General features: G+C 37.3%; 1 protein-coding gene across 1 annotated transcript; it reads left to right on the top strand.

Moving 5' to 3' along the window:
• Positions 1–1,856: 1,856 nt before the first annotated feature.
• On the top strand, positions 1,857–11,272 carry si:ch211-112c15.8 (tumor necrosis factor receptor superfamily member 1A). Its single transcript, XM_020632325.3, has 10 exons — positions 1,857–2,112; positions 3,534–3,630; positions 3,719–3,844; positions 4,168–4,296; positions 4,438–4,477; positions 5,873–5,991; positions 6,171–6,341; positions 7,855–7,892; positions 8,180–8,294; positions 10,498–11,272. Exons 1-10 carry the CDS (start codon positions 2,104–2,106, stop codon positions 10,842–10,844), a joined length of 1,191 nt encoding a protein of 396 aa, XP_020487981.1. The 5' UTR covers positions 1,857–2,103; the 3' UTR covers positions 10,845–11,272.
• The last annotated feature ends 2,410 nt before the right edge of the window (positions 11,273–13,682 follow it).

Here is a 13,682-nt window from a genome sequence, read left to right as displayed (position 1 = left end):
AAAGAAGCACTGCGTTCACAGTTTCACTCCTGCAAAATATGTCTACTCGACGTACCCGAAAATCACAGAATAGGTGGTTAAATAAGAAATATGGCTACTTGAATTGTTAAATAGTCTACCAAGGCTGCTTAAAGGGAACATCGTATTTGATGAGATCAACTCGTGTTTTACACGTCACTTAAATTGCTCAGTGTTATTAATAAATTAAAGGTAAAACTAAAATATTTTCTAATTAAAGTAGATAAAGTTGCTCTAAAATGGAGCTTAAGGCAATAGCATGGGTAAATGTGCTGTCCCATCATCTTAGTTTAATGATACGTAGGATTTCACATTTTTTCTTTAACCCAAATATAAACTTATCATTTTGACAAGTATCTCTCTAACAATTTATACACAGACATAAGTCTGAGTGCAAAGGATACTGGGATACATACGCTTTCCCACGTTCATATTCTATTCGAGGGCAGCACCATTGCATCACTGGTATGCACTCCTGTCTTTTGTAGAATGTTTGTGAAAAAAAACAAAACATTTTAGCATTCACTGTTGTAATTGTCCTATTAAACTCTACTCCTAATATTTGGGTTTCAAATAAAAACCCTCAGGATGCTTTCAAAGTTAAAGGGATACTTCACCCATCTGCATTAATCTTTGTATCATTAGAAACCTGGTAGTATTTTTGAATGGTCGTGCATCCTGCCCTCATTTTCCCCTGAGATGGGAAATCTTTGTATTTCTAAGTCTGAAAAGAAGCTTCCAGTGACGTAAAATGACAATTTGGCCACTGAAGCTACAGACCAATCACAGATCAGTGGGTGGGAACTCACGCCCAGAATCTAAACTTAATGTCCGCCATATTGCTTGGAAGCTATTCTAACAGGCTCTATGGAGAAAGCTGATAATGGCGAAAAAATATAAATATAGTGGCGAGACGGCTGCTGCCGACAGGCCGAGCCCGGCTGCCGGGAGCTCAGCAGCAGGGACATAAGGCCTGCCTGTCCGCTGTGAGGACGAGGAGTTTGAGCCGGCTCGAGCTGGGGCGGACTGGTAGTGTCGGTGCTCTCACTGTTTGCCTATGGACTCAGACATAGAGTCTGTTCTCTGACAGGAATTTCCAAGATCAATTCTGGAAGAAATCTCTGAATCAGTTGAGGAAACGGTCTTATGTGTTGAAGTAAATATGTCTGTAAATGTTTTTATTACTATATTTCTACTGCTATATTGTATATTTTGGAGAAACTGTAACGATCGAATTTCCCTCTGGGATTAATAAAGTATTTCTGATTCTGAACTAGAGGACCTTAGTGGGAGAGGCCTGCGGTGCTGTGCATTCTGGGATTTGGTGTCTTTCATCCACATGATTAAAAAATAAACTTTCTGCCTTTTCACGGCCAAGAAGGCACCAACTTCAAAATGTATTTCACATTTCTAATACATATATGACCCAATGTCAATACAGATTCATGCTTCAACGGGTGAAGTATCCCTTTAATATTGTACATAATACCTTTACTACTACTTGTAATTGTAATCATACATATAAATTGTATATTGCTTTTGTATGTTTTAAATGCACAAATAGGTTGGTTAATCCACTTTCAAGGTAGGATTTTCTTGTAGTTCATGAATTAAATACAATTTAAATGTGCTTTATATGCTGCACTCTGACAACAAACTCCACTCAAATCTTACTCCTTTTTCGGCTCCTGTCTGTCCCTATCTCTTGTGTCTTAACCACATCATCATCATCGTCATCATCGCAGAGGTGAAATGGAATTATTGGAACAGAGGAACCCATGTGGTGACGCTGTCATCATGTGTGTGTTTGTGTGTGTGTGATGGGGGTTGATTTTGGTGATCTCAGTGTGTTTCCTGTTTCTGTGAAGACTCAAACACATACACACACAGACTGGTAGTCTCACAGGCTTCCGTGAATGCTTTTTTTTGAGTCAGCTTTGTACGGAAATCTAAAGATGACCTAAAGTCAGAGAGTTTCCTCTTATTTTTTAATGCAGTGATGTTTTCATCTGGGGACATATTTTCGTGATCTGTTGTCTGTGCAACTAACACGTGTCCAGTTTCCACACAGTCTAATCTGCCAGCATGGACGAGGTAAGTCATTTAATTGAGGTATTGTTTATGGATCAGCTTAACAGTTTTACTTAAATTTAGTTTATTGTGAGTACATTTTATATCGACACCTGTAACAGAACATCTATTGATGTTACAATGACATAATAAGTGACACATTTTTTTTATATCTTATCATTTTCTGAATGCTGTGTGAGAGATAAACACGATATAAGAACAATGGCTAAACATGTTGCTTTACATCAATTCTTCAAAAAAGAATACAACCCTGGTTATAATAGGAGGCCTTTTCATGGTTAATCATTTGGGCTGTAAAATGTTTAGTGTATGGAAGAAGGGGCCCACAAAGTCTGTGATTATCAAAACAGTTGTGGATCATTTGTTATGTTAAATGCATTAATGTTTGATGTTGTTTAACATTTACAAAATTAGGTTTATCAATGACCAGAATATGTGATGACCCATTGCCGAAACATGTATGTAGTTGAAAAGAAAGAATCCATGCAGTTGCTGGTGGGTCGGGACCCAAAAGTGGGTCGCGAACATGTGGCTGGAAAAAAAAAGTGTATAAAGTCTATGAAACACTCTTCAAGCATGTTGGTTTTGTTCCTTCTCTTTGTTCCGTCATGTGTTTTGTACCATTTGATGTCCAAATTGCGCTATTTTTCATTCAATAAATCTGATATCAGAAATTTCGGTCATGATTTTCATGAAGGAGTTAGTGGTGGGTCCTTAGACTTGACCAGTTGAAAACAACTGTCCCAGACCATACAAATATCAAAGATCTGTTAGCAATGGGTCTTGTTCACTCCTAATTAAAATGAATCGGGAATGCTTTTTCGGTTCAGACTGCTTTACAACAAACTCCAGCTGTCAGTCAAGTCAGCTACGCATCTAACTATGGATAATATGTATAGTTTTCAAAATAAAAACGGAGCAGTTTAAAAAAATGAACCCCACCGTACAGTATGTGGCAGTGATGACAGTAACCAATCAGACCATTTCGTGTTTTTTTTGTACCAGGCTGTGTACATGTTAATTTATGCTGTAAAAAAGGCTTTTTTGACATTTATGTGTATGTGACTTCTGGTGTTCCTGGAGCCAGCCTCAAGCAGACACTAGACAAACTGCAGGATTGTGCACTTCCACATTGGCTTAACTTTTTAAGACTAAAAGTTGCCACTTGATTATAAACCCATGAAATGCCTTGATAAGTAGCACAAGCCACGTTTCCACAGTTGTCCTTTTGTAATGGCAGCTATTGTGTCAAAGTATCACATGCTGCATTATGTTCCTTATTCATTTTATTGTTGTTTATCTATGTTTTATATTTATATTTAATTCCTATTTCTATTAGGCTTTATTTTTCTCTCTCCCTAATGTCTAATCTCACTAAAGTATTTCTGATTCAAATTCGATTATAAATCCTCATCTTTTTACAGATTATCCTCCTGATACTTGCCTTCCTATCAACTGGACTGAGATATGCCAATTTGACACAACAAACCAACAGTTCATGTCATACAATTTGTCCACCTGGTAAGTCATACTGACAAAGCTTCGTGTTACAGAATTATAGGGAAGTTATCACATTTTTACTCATTCCCTTTTTTTATTCTGCTCCCAGGATATTATAAAAGTGCTGGCTGTGAGGATCCAGTAAAACAGCACAGATGTAGCAAATGTGATGATGACACATTCACAGATAAAAACAACTTTTTACCAAAATGTGAAACTTGTAAGGCATGTAGTCGTAAGTATCTTATCATTAATCACTTTGGTTAAAAGAAAACTTACCTCTCAGCTTCTCATATATTGTTTAATCTTTTTAATTTTAATTTTGGCAATGATCATGGTTGGATTACATTTTCTGGTTATTAAAATACACTTCTGATGCTATTTGTGGCAGTTAGCACACAGCTCTTTAATGATCAAATTGTCATTCTTTTCAGACTTACTGATGGTATTAGAAGTAGTTAATTAGCCAAATTTATTATTATTATTATTATTTTTTAGACCCAATGACAATTTTTCTTTGTATTGTGAAAGAAACACTGTTTATTTGGTTTTCCCCAGATCAAGAGGTGACAATAAAGAACTGTACCAATAAGCGTGATTATATATGTGACTGTCCAGAAAGACATTACTATTTAGATGAACGTGTCTTTGGGGATTGCAGGCCATGCCCAGATAAACAATGTGAAGGTAAGTGAATTCAAAGAAAGTGGAAGCCTTGCTTAAGCATTTTCACCTGCCACATTGGTATATAATCTGGCTAGTGTATTTTAGTATAAACACACTCAAAAGTAAGCCATATATTTTTTTAATCACACAAATATTTTTCAGAGTCTGCTATTCATCGTGACTGCAAAAGGAAGTGTCAGAGGTAGGAGATACATTTTGACAGAGGAAAACCTAGCTATGTTAATTATAATTATTTTATTTATAATTATTTACCATTAATATCAGTCAAGTGTTATTTGTCTATGTTCTTTACATTTCTATGTTGCTATATTTACCCTTTCTATGAAACCTAATCTATTATACATGCTTCCTTTTTGGATACGCTGTTGACTGTTGATAATTAACAACATTTCCATCAACTGAGAAAAAATATCACTTGTAGGATACTTTTATCAGGATTAAGTCTTCATCTGAATAAAGCCTGACCTGATTTCAGTTAAGGGGGCATATGTGGTCTTCTTGTCAGAGTGGAGGAAACTTATTTTTTTTTAAACTTTTGTGTAAGACACTGAGTAGCCTACTTGTGGTTTTTACTGAGGCCCTGCATTGCCTGTATGTGCTTTGTGGCTATGAGGCTGTGGATGTTAAAGGTCTCAGGTTTGTGAAGACTTTGAGGGTCTCTTTGTGACTAAAGGGTTGTGAGTGTGTATATATAGGATTTAGCCTGATTTCCTTTTAAAATCCCACAAAAGTATGGGTACACAACTTTGGAGTAAACTGTAAGTCTCATAGAATTATGATACAGTATATACAGTATATGCCAGTGGACAGAAAAGTATTTTCACTCTCACAATAAAAGACAAATTTGAGATCACCTCATTCCAAAAACTCCTTACAGAAGGGCAAAACCACAATACATGGATCAGTGTTCCTGCCTCATCACAGCCATGTGAACACAAATGTGAGAGGGAATTAGCTGTTGTTTTTTAGAGGAGGAGGGACAGCAAAATATATCGTTTTGAAACTAATTTCCTCCCCCTCAGTTTATTGTCCAAATCATTATCAAGCCCTGTGGTTTTTTATTTATTTAAACAAGTAACCTCAAGATTGGTTTTAGATGTAAATGTGAAAAAAGTGCACACAAACATATTTAAGCAAGTATCTGAAATTATATTCAGCCTGAGCTATCCAAGGTAAAGAAATCCAGTAAGTGTCTTCAAAAATCAGACTTTTATTACAATTTTTTCTCTTTTGTTTTCATCCTTTATCTCTGACACATAACAGCAGAGGGACACTCTACAATAAAACGTAAAGTTTTATTTTATTAAAAAAACCTTAAATTTTGTCTCTGACCAACTTTGAATCTTTTACATGCCATTAGGTGTTTTAGTTTAGTAATCCATTGCTTTCATTTAAATCACAGTAGAAAAGGATTGTTTAATTACCTATTTGAATATTACAACAAGGAAGAACTGACTCAGTGTTCAAAGATGGACTAGATTATTTGTAATAAGACTTTCAAAAATTGGGAACTATCCTTTAGTGTAAGGTAAAATATGCTTCTGGTGTTATTTATATAAGTTTCTCTTTTTTTCAGCACAACTTCAGCTATAACTACCTTGATGAATCTACCTACAACTACAACTACACCTATGAGCGCTACATTTAGAAGAACTAAAGCTCCAACCACTGCAGTGAATCCAACTCCACATCACTGTTAGTTCTAAATATATTTGGGATTTTAACAAGTAATTTAACGAATACACATACTATCCTGTTGTCTTATTATTATATGGCTTAAAAGCCTTTAAACTTACAACAGTGCATGTTTAACAGACCCTGATTGTTTCCTCTCGCTTTTAGATTGATTTCAGTGTGTTTCTTTGTTTCCACAGCACTGAACCAATTCTCCTGGCTGCTTCTGGGGGGAGTTTATGTTGTGACTTTTCTGTTACTTTCCTGCCTCCTTTTCCTCAACAAGAACCCACTAAGATACCCTGCCAGTTGTCCGTTTTGGAGTGCAAAGAAAGACCTGGAGCTGCCTGTCGAGGAACCAAAATTCAACGGTAACTAAGCATGAAATTTAACTCAGTACATGCACTCATAAATTGTACTTAAAGGGATACTTCACCCGTTGAAACATGAATCTGTATTGACATTGGTTCATATATGTATTAGAAATGTGAAATAAATTTTGAAGTTGGTGCCTTCTTGGCCGAGAAAAGGCAGAAAGTTTATTTTTGAATCATGTGGATGAAAGATACCAAATCCCAGAATGCACAGCACCGCAGGCCACTCCCACTAAGGTCCTCTAGGTCAGAATCAGAAATACTTTATTAATCCCAGAGGGAAAATCGATCGTTACAGTTTCTCCAAAATATACAATATAGCAGTAGAAATATAGTAATAAAAGCATTTACAGACATATTTACTTCAACACATAAGACCGTTTCCTCAACAGATTCAGAGATTTCTTCCAGAATTTATCTTGGAAATTCCTGGCAGAAAACAGACTCTATGTCTGAGTCCATAGGCAAACAGTGAGAGCACCGACACTACCAGTCCGCCCCAGCTCGAGCCGACCCCGGCTCCTCGTCCTCACCGCCGCTGATAGGCAGGCATCATGTCTCGGCTGCTGAGCTGGCAGCGGCAATATAGCAACACAGCCGTGAGACGGTTGCTGCCGACAGGCCAGTCTTGTGCCGGGCTCGCGGCACCCGGTCTTGTGTTTGGCAGCAGCCAAAACACAAGACCGACCTGTCTGCAGCAGCCATCTCACCATTATATTTATATTTTTTCGCCATTATCAGCTTTCTCCATTGAGCCTGTTAGCATAACTTCCAAGCAATATGGCGGACGTTAAGTTTCGATTCTGGGAGTGAGTTCCCACCCACTGATCTGTGATTGGTCTGTAGCTTCAGTGGTCGAAAATATGAGGAACTAGCGTTGTAGTTTCACCCCACTAACCGCAACAGCTTCCAGTGACGTAAAAATCGTCATTTTGCATCACTGGAAGCTTCTTTTCAGACTTAGAAATACAAAGATTTCCCATCTCAGGGGAAAATGAGGGCGGGATGCACGACCATTCAAAAATACTACCAGGTTTCTAATGATACAAAGCTTAATGCAAATGGGTGAAGTATCCCTTTAAGTACAGTTGTTGTACTTGATTCATACTTGAGTACTTTGATTTTATGCAACTCATACCTCTTCTTCACTTTCAGAGGTATAAATATACTTTTTGTTACTGTTTTTTTAATTGGATTACTATAAGTACCAAGTTACTTTAAATATATCTTTAAAAAAGCCTGTTAAGATATATATTGTTATAAATTAAACTACCCAACTGTAGAAGTAATTCACTTTTTATGATACACCTAAACGTCTAAAATGAATACTTTTTCATTTTGGTCTCAATACGTCTGTAGTCTTTCTATCCCTGTACATTAAAGATTTCAGATTTAAAATGGGTTTTTTTTCTCAGCAATGTATTTGCTTTTTTTTTGTCAAAGTGTGCTTCTCACTCAAAAATGTGTTCAGACGGAAGCTTATAGATAACATCTGCTTTCCTCCTACCAGAACAAAACAGTCATCAGGACATCAGCACAACCACACTGGTAAGTGCTAAACTTTGCAAATTTTGTGTTCTGCTCAGATAGAGCTCAAGATTGTTGATGTCCTGTCGAAGGCCAGACAGATGAATGTTTGAATAAAAAGAGACATGGAAGGTCAATTTGAGGAAAGTTAATCAATTGATCAGTTTTCTTTTAGAAAGCTAGAGTTGTGATGAATTATCTAGATGATATAGTTGTGTGTCAGAAAGACTGATGAATTTTACCCATTGCGCTTTGACACTTCAATCTTCAATTGATCTTTACCTCTCTTTGTTGTTTGTCCTTCTCAGACATTAAATATATCTGAGGAAACTCCCATAATGATTCCAAAACAGGTGCTGGCCACACAAGAACATCCCACACCAACCCACGACTGTCCTCTACTGCCAGCCACTGAACACAAAGGTAGGTTTCACTACTTGTTGTCAGGCAACAATAAACAGCATGAAAATAAGTGAACTGTTTGGAATTGGTTCAATTTATTTTGATGTTTGACATCCCTGTTCCTCACTGGTGCATTTGATTGATAACACATAAATGTGAATATATATGGTTACAAATATTTGGCCCTAAGATTTCAGTAGAATATGGATGAAAGAAGCAGCTGTTTGGAGTTGACTCATTTTTTTCAGCTTGTATTGCATTTTTGTATAAAACAAATTTAGCATGATATGGCATGTCAGCATTTGTCAGTACTTGAATCGGAACTGTTTTTTTTATTTTTATTTCACTCTCAATACTGTGGTGAAATGAGACTCATATTTACGGTGGCCCTGAAGTGCAAAGCACAATGATCAGTCAGAAAACACAACAGCAAATAAGAAAACACAACAACAAATGGCAACAACAACAATGTTTTCTTATTTGTTGTGTTTTTTAAATTTGTTTTTTTGTTTTGTGATTTTTCATTGTGCTTTGCACTTCAGGGCCACCATACATGTTATCAAAAACACACAGTGAATTTTGGATTAATTGGACAAAACACCCTAGGTTGAGTTGTGAGTGCCAATAGCGTCATGTTTCTATTTATTCTATTTCTATTTATTATATAAATAGAAACAAGACTATAAATAAAAAAAAATAACTATAAATTACATATTATCTATCTACTTATTGCTCATGTGGTAAGGTAGGGTAGGTAGTATCGGCATTGTCACAACCTGGCTTGTTTACATAATCAGAGCCAGGGTCTGTTTTGGTTGCATTGCTGTTTTGGTTGCAGTGGCATCTAAGGGCCACAAGGTAGGTTATATAACTTTTCAGTAGGGCATAGGGCCATAATTAGGAGGAGGGGTTTCTTCACTATTCGCATATCCTTTCATTAGAGCACAAGTACCTTGTGTTTATTTTAAATTGATAAAATAAAAGTTGAGTTGATAAATAACAAAAACGTTCATCTTCAATGTGAGAGCAATGACTTAAAACTAAAGCCCATTATCAGCATTAGAGCATAGATTGTTACCAAAATGTTAAAAAGTTCTATCAAACCATCACCTGAATTTAATTACAATGTAATCTACCAGACATCATGCAGCTAACATCAAATGTTGTGGGGAAAAAAAATAAACAGAATGTCAAAGTTACACTTTTTGTGGTGTTTTATCTTGGGCTTCAGCCTTTTCATCTATGCCTGTTCAGCATGTAAGTTATCACTGATCAGCTGTAACGCCCACAGTGCCGCCCTCACTCGTGCATCAGTCAGCTAGTTGGCCTTTGCGTAAATGGAAATCAGATAAGATTGCATATAACTTAACTGTAATACTTTGCATCCTCTTCCTTTATGTGTGAATTACATTGAAATGACTGTACAGTACATGCATTTAGATCTCATTTTTGGAATATTCCATGACAAATCCATTTATAATACTTGTATTATCTGTGTGCTGTTGTTGTCCTTTTGTGTTGCTGTGTATCATTTTGTAGAGTGACTTGACCGCATGGCTGTTAGATCTTTTACTGTAGGTTTTGATCCCTATTTATGATTTTGTTTCACAAATAAATGTAGAAAACGCATCCAGGAATCAAAAATCATTTTACTGGTAGCAGTGCTGCAACAGTTAGTCAAACCCTACAAAGTGTGTTTTATTTTTCAAAAGGCTGTGTTTTGTCCTATAGGCAAATGTTACTCAAACAGTAGGGCGTAGTGATAATGAATAAGTGACATATGACTAATGAAAACCTGGAGGTTTATGGCATAGTGGAATAAGATATATCAGGCTGGGCTTTTTAGTACTTTGATGACATTTGTCTACAGTCAAGAAAACAGAATATATCACCCAAACTAATCCTTTTGGACCATGTGAACCTTTTCACAATCAATGCAGTCAACACATGCCCCATCTTCTGACATGGTCTGCTAAAATGCTTCTTCACAGTTTCTGTATCTTGATGACCTGTATCTTGATAGTTTAGCTTGAACGGGGTTTATAGTTTGCCAAAAAACAAACCAAAGGACAAAACATTCAGCAAGATGGAGCTGTGCACTGAATAGGGTAAACTTGCAAGATTACAAAAAAAAAAAAAGTTTTTTTTATGCAGAAGCACACTAGATACACTGCACACTAATGCAGGTTGTTCACCTCTAGTGCCTGTGATTCTCTCTGTACAGCTGGCGGACAATATGATCATTCAGAGCACTGGCCCGCCATCGTCCTGTATGCCATTATCAAGGAGGTGCCCTTGCGTAGATGGAAGGAATTCTTGCGTTTGCTCTCGGTGGCTGACCAGCAGCTGGAGCGGGTGGAGCTGGAGGCTGGTTTGGGTCTAGGCTCCAAAGAGAGGCAGTACCAGATGCTGAGGCTGTGGAGCCAGCGTTCCTCAGCAAGCTTGAAAGATGTCTTCTCTGCCTTGCATCACATGGATTTATCAGGCTGTGCACAGCTGCTGCAGGAAAGCCTGGAGAAGCTGCATTTGAGGTGGTCGCAGCAAGCAGAAATTACACACAACATGGTTTGAACGGGGCAATGCAGGAAACCGGAAGTTGCATCTGCAGTGTAAAAATACCACACTATCATTAAATCAGATCATCAGTGCTTAAACCTTTGACACCTGTAGACTAGAAAAGTCCAGTTCCTGGAGAGGACATTACAGACTGTATCCAATACATTGTTCAACCGCAGAAAACTTCAATAATGACCCATTCTTAGTGAATAAGATGTATATTACAATCTAGCTAAGAGCTAATATTAGGCATTATGAAGATCTGTTGTGATCATGACAGGCTCAACAGGAATTTACATTTTTTATGTTTTCATACTTCTTGTAATGGCTAAATAGCATGCATTAACTTAATCCAAATATCTCCATTCTTTGTGTTTTTTGGGGTTGAGATATATTTGTATCTAAATAAACTTGCAAAATGCACCATGTTCATACGAAACTAATGGATTTGTTGTATTTCAGAGATAGCTGCAGAATAGGAGCTTGAATAATTAAGTGGCATTCTCAAATGCATTTAATAACATCAACAACATCATCATCAACAACAACAACAACAACAACAACAACAACAACAGTGGCAGCTTAATTTTATTTATTTTTTTAACTTCAGCTTTGTGGTAGGTTCATTTCAAGAAGAACATGACATCCTGTTACTGTAACTCTGCACTCAATCCTGTAACCTACAAGGGAAAAAAAATCAGTTGACATCTAGGTGTTCTCCTTCATCTCATTTCACATGAAAGTCTGTTTCAGTTTTAGCCACCAAATTTTTTACTGCACTCCCTCGCAAGGTTAGAAAACTGAAATCCCCACAGGACGTCAGACTTTCAATTTCCTGCAAACAAATGGTGTCATTGTGCAGCAGGTTAGGTTTTTCCTAACCACACACCCAGGCTGATGATTTACTGCAGTTGGGTAGGGGTATATCTCACTTTGAGATTTTTTTAACGTTAATTCAGTAACAACCAGAAAAGTAGTAGGACACTCCATTTATTGGAGCCCATAAATGAATATTTTTATATGAATATATCTGTAGTTTTTGGCTACAGGCCCAGACACATATTTGTTGGTGTAGGCTTGTATATATATTTTGTTACTGGTATCATTTTTTCATAATGCTCATGGGTGCTTACATACTTTATTACTGAGCTTAAAGGCTTTATATGTGTATATATCACACTTAAATATAATAGAAATCAAGTATATCCTCTGAAAATAACTCTGTGAGTCATGACTGTCTACAATGGGTGTAACACCTGAGTCCCACTGTCTGTGATGCTTTCAGAGTTTTCCGAGTCCTATCTTCAGTTTGTTTACATGCATAGGTTTCGTTTAGGAGCCAATTTCAACTGCTGTTTCAAGATTGAATTTGAATGTAGGCCTAGTTGAATTCAACATTCAACATTTGAAATTTAGCTTATCGCGGTCTATTTGTTTTCTTTCCTTAAAGGCTTTATATGCGTTTATTTTTTGATCCAGCAGATGTCGCCCTTGAGCACCAGCATGAAATCAAAACAACTCACAGTGCATTGTTGTGTTAGCATGCTAATGCTAGTGATCTTTATTATGCTCGTATCTTCACACTGCATGTAAATTTACCTGAAATGAGCGTGTTCTAGAAACGCAGTTAAGCAGTGAGTACAGTATGTTATTCTTCTTTTCTCTAGTCCCTCAATTAAACAACTTTTGTTCGCGAGGGGAGGAGTCAGCCGGCTGTCCGGGCGATGTAAACAAACTGAAAATATGACTGGGAAAACTGGGAAAGCATCACAGACAGTGGGACTCTGGTGTTACACCCATTGTAGACAGTCATGACTCACAGTTATTTTCAGAGGATATACTTGATTTCTATTATATTTAAGTGTGAAAAATCACATATAATATAAAGCCTTTAATGCAAAGATGCAACATGATTATCAATAATAGGCTATTATGGAAAGCAAGAAAATGTTGAGTTTCAAAGTTGTCGGTCTCAATCATGTAGGCTTAATTGAGCGATAAAGATCTAGTCTACTACCTATAGGTAACATCAATGAGCAATTCACGCTCGTTATAGCGGCTCCTAGATAAAGTGAAATTAAGAAGGCACATTTCTGCCTCTGGAAAAATATCTGTGGGCCTAATGGATGCCTTTATTGAGATGCGAAAATAACATTTTATCTCATAACTTTTTATGTAGCTTTCTCCTTTCCTAGCACTAGCTATGAATTTAGTCCGCGTTAACGTGAGGGAACTGATAAGTCGACTACACGAGCTGCTGTCTGCAGTGTTGTGGTCTTCCTGGGGAAACAAGCATTAATGGTTTCCATTGGCAACCGGGCCCGTGCTTAAAATCATTATCTCGCGCATCAGGACGGTCCCATTCCGAAAAGAGGACAGCGCGAGGAGGCGTTGTTCTCTTACGTACAGCGTACTTCCGTCTGCTTCAAACGTGTGAAACTTCGCGAGAGCTTTTGTTGTATGAGTTTACCACGTTGTCATGGAAACCCTGTGCGGCCGGGCTATTGAATTACAGTAATGGGGCCAATGTTTTCTGTAGGCTACACCGGACGTTCAGTAAAATAATCGGTGAGTAATTTCCATATATAATAAGTCACCATAAGTTTTGGTTAGTAGGTCTATAGGCTGTTTGCAACATGAGGCTTATTGCAGGTATAGACGCCAGAGAAGAAGAAACCCCCCTCTAACAGAGGTTTACAGGTAGGCTAGTATATTTTAGAAAGCTGCCCAGAATTAGGCTACTTAATGAAATCGGTGGCTGTCCGACGTCTTTAGGATCATATTAGGTCTGCTTAGTAACTTCTATGCAGAACATGATTGGGTGAATGTGTGGCGAAAAGTTGGCGTCATCAC

The sequence above is a fragment of the Labrus bergylta genome, chromosome 12, assembly GCF_963930695.1.
Source record: "Labrus bergylta chromosome 12, fLabBer1.1, whole genome shotgun sequence".
Lineage (NCBI taxonomy): Eukaryota > Metazoa > Chordata > Actinopteri > Labriformes > Labridae > Labrus > Labrus bergylta.
Note: the sequence above shows the minus strand (reverse complement) of the source record. Positions and strands in the feature narration are given on the sequence as shown.